This window comes from Montipora foliosa, chromosome 1 (assembly GCF_036669935.1).
Source record: "Montipora foliosa isolate CH-2021 chromosome 1, ASM3666993v2, whole genome shotgun sequence".
NCBI lineage: Eukaryota > Metazoa > Cnidaria > Anthozoa > Scleractinia > Acroporidae > Montipora > Montipora foliosa.
The window spans coordinates 63948357-63957672 of record NC_090869.1 but is presented as its reverse complement, the minus strand read 5'-3'; the positions used below and the strand labels follow the sequence as shown (position 1 = coordinate 63957672).

Below are 9316 nucleotides of genomic sequence, written 5' to 3'. Positions count from 1 at the left end.
TTGTCGCGTTTGAATGAAATAAGTGGAGGTTGCGAAAAGATTCTACCAGTCTCGGGATCATTTTTGGAGTAATTTAAAGTTATTAAGAATGATACTTTTGACTGCATTTGTAGTGTTTAGTGTCGATCAAATTGTTGGGCGCGGTGATGCAAAGCTTGAACTCAAAATTTTCTAAGCAATCAATCGGAATATCAAAAAGGCCTCACATGGTTTTGAGGATAAACGCCTTGTGAATGACAGAAGGCTGCCCTTTGCATTAAAATTTGATACCCGATAAATTCGATCTGAGAGACATCGGTCGCTCAAGTTTCCTTGGCCTCGCTCTTCTTTCGATTAAGTAAAGTCAAAAAGAAAATATATTACCCGGAAAGTGCATTTCATATCCTTTCAATAAATGTATAGTTTATGGCTGTTGCGCTTAACAAAGCGCGCTAAAAAAGAAGTTTCGCAAAGGACACCCGTGAAGGTCTACCGTAACCTTAAATTTCCAGGCCAGTCCGTGTTCCCCCTTCGTCAAATCGTGCTTCCGTGGCATCGAATTGATATAGTAACTGCCTTCTTCATGATACGGGTTAAAATATAAAACAATAAAACTGAGTAATAATGGAGGAAAAAAAAAAACTCCAGTCGCACCGGAATATCGTGTCGAAATTATCACATCTACTTACGATATTAAGGAGTTCCCAAACGAGCCTCTCCTTACAATGGCAAAGATATAGAATCGAAGTTCAAGGGAGTCGGACGAGAATCGGGGTTTTTGTGCCCTCATTGTTTCTAGACGAAGTTATTTTGGTTTGATAACTTTTGAGCAGCGCATTGAATAATTACCCGTTTTACATTAACATTCTCGATTCAGAAAAGCTGGCGGCACGTTACCGTATGCCTTCAGGGGTGTCTCGCATCCGAGCGATGTAGCTTAAACCGCAGATACCTAAGCCCCTATATCAAATCAAACGGGTAACTTTTACTTCCGTCCAAAACGTAAAACCGCCATTTCTCTGCCGATATTTAATCTTTTTGAATAATTTCTTTTTTACATTAGATATCCTATGTCGATCACTACTTTAACCAAAAAAATCCAAATTTGAAGAAAGTTGCCGATCTGAACGGTATACACTAACCTTAATGGAGTCATCGGAAGTAGCAGAACGAGATATGAGATCTGGGAAAAACGTTAGTACAGTTAATTACTATAAATTAGGTTTATTTGCCAGTGACCCCCATTGACATTTGACAAAGAGGTTTTACGTTTGCAATCTAGAGTATAATTTTGACGAATTATTTTATCTTAAAATGGCAATGGTCGTTACGGAATTCTTATGTCGGCCTATCAAAGCCAGAGTTCCTTAGGAGCTCCAAGAAAAGGATAGAAACGGAAGTTAGTGGTGGGCAAAATGTTTTTTTTTCCGGGTTCTCGAAGAAAATTTTTTTATCCAGGGTGTTGGCGTGAGCACGTCGTGCTGGTGTTTAAGCGGAGATCCGATGAAGGAAAAAAAATTACATGGATTACTAACCGAGAAAGTGAGGTTAGTAAGATACTCATTATGTGTTATGTGGCATCTCTTCTCTGAGTGATCGGACACTGCTCCGCTCGGTGAATGTTAGTAATCTTTATCTTCCATCAGCGAACTTTGAACGGTAACCTTTTACATGTGAAACTATATAAATTCCGCTCTCTATAATTGTGATGAAAAATTAAATTCTGCTTTTTAAAATTTTTTGTGTTTCTCTCAACTTGAATTTCCCGGGAGAAAAAAAAAATGCAGAAACGGACCGTTTCCATGGTAATCGTTCGTACTGCCGACCAAAAACCAACCAATCAGAGTTCTCCATTTAACCTTAGAATTGCTCGCCTTTTTATAAATGGTAATATTTTTTTCTCCTCGGATCTTACTTTGCATACCAGCACTGCATTTTGTCATATCTTTGCAATACAAAAATTCAATAGAACTTTGCATATGGTCCCTAATAATGGCGCCTTAAAACACAAACACACTTTTTTTTATTTTGCCGACACATATGTCCAGAAATTATGCTAATTATATGCATGCGCATTCCAATGGACGTCACGAAGTGTCCCCTCCCCCCTCCCCCCCCACTTACTTTTCTCCCAATGTCAAAATTTGAGGTGCATCTAATTAGGTATAACTTTCCAAGCAAAGATCAGCGTAACAAAACAGAAGCACCCGGATCCTGGTGTTCGTTAATTAAAAACGGTCTTGTTTGTGCCAAACTACACAATCCCACGCAACAAAATCAAAACAATAGAGCTGCGTCCTGAAGGGATCCAATGAAATGCGAGGTTGTAAAGAGCTGCGTCCTATCTAACAAAATCAACCTCCGGGGGTTCTTATTGATGTGGCAATAGGGAGCTTAATTTAACTCATTTTTTGTCCGAGGATGTCCGAGCCTTTCACATTTTGATACGTTTCATTGCCGTTCTCGTCTTGCAAAGACGTGAAATGATCAAATTTGAGGTCACCGTGAGGACGCGAGCACCTCACGATGAATTTTCAATTTTCTCTCTAAATATCCACACTGGTCTCACCAATTTTATTCTTGGAATATGGACTCGCACTTTCCATGCTGAGCGACTTCACTTGGAGTAATCGCAAAATTATTACAGTAACGGGAAATGATACTTTAAGACAACGTTCTCGTGGCCGGCCTCGTCGTCCTTCCTTAAAGGGGCAGGGTCACGCTATTTTAGTAAAACTTTCAAAACACTTAAGACGTCTTTGCATCAATGAAGACCAAACAATAATGCTGTGGTTTTGTTGGAAATAACGATTGAAGTGCACTGAAGGTAATCTTTGCTGCTGGCAGCCAAGGATGGAGAGGATGGAAATGGATTGCAACTTGAAAAAAAAAAAAAAAAAAAAAGACGGTGTCTTCACAAATTCTGCAAAAATTAAGTACGAATAGCATTTTGTGTGATAAATATATTTCATATTTTGTCAGTAAGTTGTCAGGAATGTCATACGTGTGAACTTAAGTACTGAATTCGGTTTCAAGTTACCCAGTTCTGAGTTAAAAACAGCAAATTTAGCATGACAGTGCCCCTTTAGAGCGGCTTTCAATTGAGTGTCGAGAGTAATTAGCGATTTGTTTTTTTTATGATTGCTTCTCTCAGTGATTGTTCAAAGTTCTCGCGCCACTTTCTCAACCAATCAGAAGTGAAACGAAAACCAATCGTGGCTCGCGCGTGCACATTTTCCCGCGCTTTGTGTCGGCTACGTGTAACTACTTAGAGTTATGGTTTACCGGATTGTCTCCGTACTTTTTGATTGGCCAAAGTAATTACTTTGGTTTTGGTTTTACGACGTTCGATTGAAACTACAGTCTCGGACAAAATTGTTGAAACACTTTACAATGCTTTGCCTTCCCACAGTGTTGTTTTGGCAAATGGGATCAGAAACTCGCGTTAAAACAACCTTGTGAGGGGAGAGTGAGCTGCGAAAGCTTCAGATCTGTATACTCGTGTACTTTTCCGACGAATTTTGTCACAGACTGTCCCTAATAAAGAACTGTTCTACATGCACCTACACTAGGTCCATATCGATCTGGACTTAAGTACAGCTGCCGATCACAGGAAATTCGGCCGAATGCCCTCTCAACAAGGGCCGTTTAACCACTAGAGTGACCTGCGAAGCATTTCGGCATGGATTACAACATCCTCACACTCATGGCACCGGTAGGACGCGAAAAACTGCATTTCTGCTTCTCCCAGAATCAAGATCTTTTAAGTTAATAACGTAACTGTGTAAAATGCTACTTCCCTGTAAAACAGGTCCTATCTGGTTTACAATGTATTTTCTGTTTTTTGATGGACCGATTATCTTTTCCTTGCAAACCCTCAATCTAAATGGTACAGAAAGTGACACGATTGAACGAAGTTCTTTTCTGAACCCAGGCATCCTGATTGTGTACAATATTGGATTCACAAAGGAGTTAGCAAAGAAGAGGAATTCGCAGATACCCCGCACGCGCAAAAGCGTTCCAGTTGACAGCAAACGCAACAGTGGAGTTTCCAGGAAAGTGAACAACACGTAAGGAAGCCACACAGATAAAGAGACAAGCGTGACGATGAACAGTGTCACGGTCAATTTTCGTTCAGTTCTACCGTGACGATTAGTGAGTTCAGGGTCCTTGCTGCGTCGTACGGTGACAAATATGGCTAAATAGCAGAAGGTTAGTATTAGAAGACATGCAAGGACACACCCAGCCACAATGAACCAGACTAGTAGCCCAAGTACGTCAAAAGACAATAATGAAATTGTTAGAGTTGTGTAGATCACTGACGCAACCCAAACGCTGAATACCCACTTCCTGTAAGACGAACTGGACACCAAACGATGTCGCATTGGATTTCGCATAGCGTGTAGTCTTTCGATTGATATTGAAACTAGAAACGCAAGAGAGCAGCCAAAGAATAAAGTATCAATTCCAAATGTGGAAAAGAGCACCGCATCCGACATTTCAATTTTCCACAGACCAAAACTATTTCCACGACGAAATACTGAAGTTGGTATAACGAGCGCTCCGATACACAAGTCAGCCAATGACAGGTTAATGAGCAAGTAAGTACTGCGCCTGCGCAAACAACGTTTCTTGATGAAAACGATGACTGTCAAAATGTTGAGTGCTATGATGATTATAGCTTCTACTACAAATAAGGAGCACCAAATGTATCCTTCCAAGTAGCTTCCTATTTGCGAAGAGTAGTTTCTCTCAGCTTTTGTTGGTGCTGTGTTGTTATTAGTTAACTTTTCCATCTAAAGCGAGAAAAAGAAAAGAAAAATTCTTGAAAGCTAAAATTGAGAATATCAAGTTTTAGAAAAATGTATTTATATTAGAGGATATTACATGGCCTTGCGGAGATACGAAATTTCTTTTCGAGTATATATTTCTTTCATCCTCTAATTATAGCCAAGGAATCGTTTTGACTCGATTTCAAGTATTAACCCAGGACTGGAACGGATTGCAAGACCCGTCTTGACGTACTTTTTGGTGGGAATTTAAATAATTTTCATTTGAAGTTGTTCTGTGATGTTTACAGTGAAGCGCCTGAAACCAAAGGTCGTAAGACCCTACAAATGAGATCTTAGGCGTTGCCATATGCATGAGAACGTAAAGAGACCAGAACATTTGGCCAACAAGATAATAGGCCATGCAACGACTTAAGGATTGTCTTTGTCTCAGCTCACCGAGTCGAAGGCGAAAACAATCGAGGGTGATATTTAGCTCTTGTTTTCATTCCACCGGTCACCACTACGACAAAATTATCTTCATCATCTTAGTCTCACACGACCAAAAACGTACTCTTAATTTGCACTTATGATTTCAGTATAATCATCTGCTTCATCTCTTTTGCAGTAGTTGAGAGATTACTTACCGTAGAAGGGTACGCGTGTTCAGAATCAGAAACTGATGCTCAAAAATCATTTCTGTGTAGCGGCAACCGGAACGATTCAACAAGCCATGATAAATTTATGGACTTTCTGACGACCTTAAACCGATTTTACCACTTGAGAGAAGTCCATCGGATACAATTGCTTCCCTTGTGTCTCACAGTTCCTTAATACGAATAAGACCGGTGAGAAATGACAGCTGAAATGAACTCTTAAGCAGAGTTCATTTTATAGTAAGGACTACGCATAGTGACATTTCGTTTAAATCATTTACCCAGTAAAAAATAGGCCATTAATACAGGCAGGATGAAAAGGTACCATTGTGTAAATCTTCACTCGAATCTTCTAATATCCCGCTTTGATTTGACGGTTCTAGTATAGAAGTGCTCAATATCAAAAAACATACTTCGTATGAACGCCCTGCAGAGAAATATTCAAAGCTCTTATTCAAAAAACAATTTCAAAATCAGTGAAATTTTACCAGAGTCAAATTAGTCAAAAGGCGGCCAAAATCCTATGCATTTATTCATTTTTGGTGTGTTTGCCCTATATGGCATTAAAGAAAAAAAAACGGTGAAAATGTCTTTTGTCATCAAAGGTGTATGAGCTTCTGTCGATTAACAAGACAATACAACCTCTCAGCTTGAAAAAAATCGAAATTCTTCTATCCTCAATTGGAATACCACAGGCAACTTGTATTAAGCGATTCATATCAAAGAAGTAGAGTTGTTCAATAGCCCTTTTCACGGTTACATTTTCTCATTTGTAGTTTTAACTCGAAATTGCCTCTCGTCCACGTTAGATTACTGTACCATTGTAATGCAAATATTAAGAAAAACTAACCGTGAAAAGGTCTATTGCACACATTTTCGTTCGTCAGCTTTAACCCCACTGGAGGGCTTTGGCTGAAATCTAACTGAAAGAAGGAAAATTGCAGTTTCCCAGTAGCGAGAAGTGCGGAATGACCACTAAGATCTCGATTAAAGATAGGAAAGATAGCGGGCTGCAGCATAAAAAGAGCGATAATCTAAACTTAATTAATTTCCCAAGAGATTTTCAACCATGGGAAAAGTAGTAGACCATTAGCAAGATTCCACCTGGCCCACAGGATAGATTAGTTCTCTAATGATTAATAGAACCTCCTCTATTCTGCTCATTCGCGTTTCATCTTTTGTTCCGTACTCGTAATTGCAATTTGCGAATTCAAACGTAATAAACATAAATTCAGGCTCTTCAACATCTTTGCAAGGTGCTCAAAAACACAGATCTAGAAAACGAAAACTAGCAACACTAAAATTCTTGATTAAGAGAAAGAAAGACGCATTTATCGCATTTTTTTACCTCCCGAAGATTTCGTTATATCGATTGCAAATGATGTCTGTGCAATTTCGTGTTTGAAACTCGTCAGATTATCAGAATAGACTAAATCGAAAATGGCGATTCCATGCATGAAGTGTGCTACACATTCTCAAGGTTCATGACTAGTAGGCTCTCCTATCTTCGAAAAAGTTCTGTGCAATAACATTTAATTTTAATTTTTAATGAAAATACATGTCATTAGGAGTAAAATTAGCTTTATGCAAAGCGCTAAAAACGCTTCTCTTCGGGTCGAAATTAATGACATGGATTTTAATCAAAAATTAAACCTAAATGTTTTTGCGCAGAACGTTTTCGCCAACCAAGGAAGATACTTAAAGTTGGCTATTTGTAGAGTTAAATTATTAAGCAATGAAAATGGGTACTAAAAATTAAACGTGTTTTAATGGGTAAAAACAATGACACTACATTTTATTATATTCTGTGCACTGTAAAAGCACACAAGAAATATTTCTGTAGTTCCTGAATGTTCACACCGATTAACGAAAATAATTCACTAACAGCGTGCAACGCGAACGATCGAAAAGGAATGATCGCGCACGATATATAGAGCACGTTGGATCTTTCGTTGCTATTATTCTCGTTCCAAACTCTTCACATGACACACTTGACGAGGCTATATGCGTTCATGAAACTTAACTTTTATCGTAAATGCTATGGCAGCTAAATATTCCACAGAAATTCTTTTCATTTGAAAGGAAACAACTGTATCTTGACTAAAATATTTATCCTGAGTTGCAGAATAGGAGTTCATAGTAAAACTCTTGTCAGAGCTATGTACTCTTATGAATACAAATCGATTAAGTTTACTGATAAACCATTGCAAGAAGCAATTCACAGAATAAAAAAATTGATACACTTCCAACACACCATTCTCACTTACCGAAGCGTCGAAGGTAACAACATCAGAGCTAAATTTTCCTTTAGTATCTTGTATTGCTCGAGTAAAGACTCAATTCTTGACTAAAGATAGAGTAACAATATAGCGAATAAACAAGGAGCAAGATAGACGACTTGAAAGGCTACCCACCATTATATCAGGTATATTTAATTAATAAGTATATAATCAGGAGTTATAAAAAGGTTACGATATACCACAGTTGCAAAAACTGGCTTTCGGTTTAGCTACCCAGGTAGAGCCAGCTGATTATGCTGTGTGATTTAAAACAATTGTTTCAACCTGAGACACGAAATGCTCAATAATCGATGCAAAGAACGCAGAAAAATGCTGGCTCAGCCTTTTAACTAATGCCTGACATTAAAGACGTCCATATACACAGACGTACACATCCTGTGCAGAAACAATTCTCCCTAGTTTCCAAGACGGCTTGAAAGGCTTCGTCCATTATCAGGTATATTTAATTAATGAGTATCAGGACTTATAAATTAAAAGGTTACGATATGACCACAGTTAATAAAACTGTCTTTCAGTTTAGCTACGCCTGAGGCTATACTTCATAACGCTGACAACCAGGTAGCGCCAGCTGATTATGCTGTGTGATTTGAAACACTTGTCTCAACCTGAGACACGAAATTCTCAATAATCGATGCAAGCAATGCAGAAAAATGCTGACTCAACCTATTAACTCATGCCCGACATTAAAGACGCACTCCACACATCCTGTGCACAAACAATTTTCTCCAGTTTCCAAGAAAGGCTTCGTCCATCCATGATTACCAGGTGTATTGCATTAATGAGTATCGGGAGTTATAAAAAGGTTACGATATGATTACAGTGGGAAAAACTGTCTTTTCAGCTTCAGGAAGTAATCATGAATTCACAGGAAAAAAAAAAGATATGGATACACTTCTTGACTCACTCACTTACTGACCGTAACACCGAGAGTTTTCGCCTACAGGCTGTTACACTGAAAATTCAGGTCCTTGATATTAGCATCGGAGCTAAATTTTCCGTCAGTATCTTGTACTGCTCGAGTAAAGATTCAAGTCTTGACTAAAGATAGAGAAACAATACAGCAAATAAACAAGAAACAATTTTCCGGAGTTTCCTAGAGAGGCGACTTGAAAGACTTCGTCTATCCATTATCAGGTGTATTCCATTAACGAGTATCAGGAGTTATAAAAAAATTACGATATGATTACAGTTGGAAAACCTGTCTTTTCAGCTACGCCTGAGGCTATACAAATAACGCTGACAACCAGGTAGTGTCACTGAGCTGATTATGCTGTGTGACTTGAAACACTTGTCTCAACCTATTAACTCATGCCCGACATTAAAGACGCACTCTACACATCTTGTGCACAAACAATTTTCCCCAGTTTCCAAGATAGATGACTTGAAAGGCTTCGTCCATTATCAGGCATATTTCATTAATGAGTATCGGGAGATATAAAATGATTACGATATGGTTACAGTTGGAAAAACTGTCTTTTCCGCTACGCCTGGAGCTATACATATAACGCTGAGAACTAGGTAGTGCCACTGAGTTGATTATGCTGTGTGACTTGAAACACTTGTCGCAACCTGAGACACGAAATGCTCAATAATCGATGCAAGCAATGCTGAG

At 38.7% G+C, this 9316-nt stretch overlaps 1 protein-coding gene across 1 annotated transcript; it reads right to left on the bottom strand.

Moving 5' to 3' along the window:
• Window positions 1-3683: 3683 nt before the first annotated feature.
• On the bottom strand, window positions 3684-7699 carry LOC137972426 (adenosine receptor A3-like). The gene is made up of 2 exons (XM_068819136.1): window positions 7672-7699; window positions 3684-4775 (listed from the first exon to the last, which is right to left on the bottom strand). The coding sequence occupies exon 2, from the start codon at window positions 4773-4775 to the stop codon at window positions 3684-3686; it is 1092 nt and encodes a 363-aa protein (XP_068675237.1). The 5' UTR covers window positions 7672-7699.
• Between the last annotated feature and the right edge of the window lie 1617 nt (window positions 7700-9316).

Bases quoted from the DNA above. Each gene is read 5' to 3' on its own strand.
- LOC137972426 (XM_068819136.1), bottom strand. From the start codon at position 4,775: ATGGAAAAGTTAACTAATAACAACACAGCACCAACAAAAGCTGAGAGA.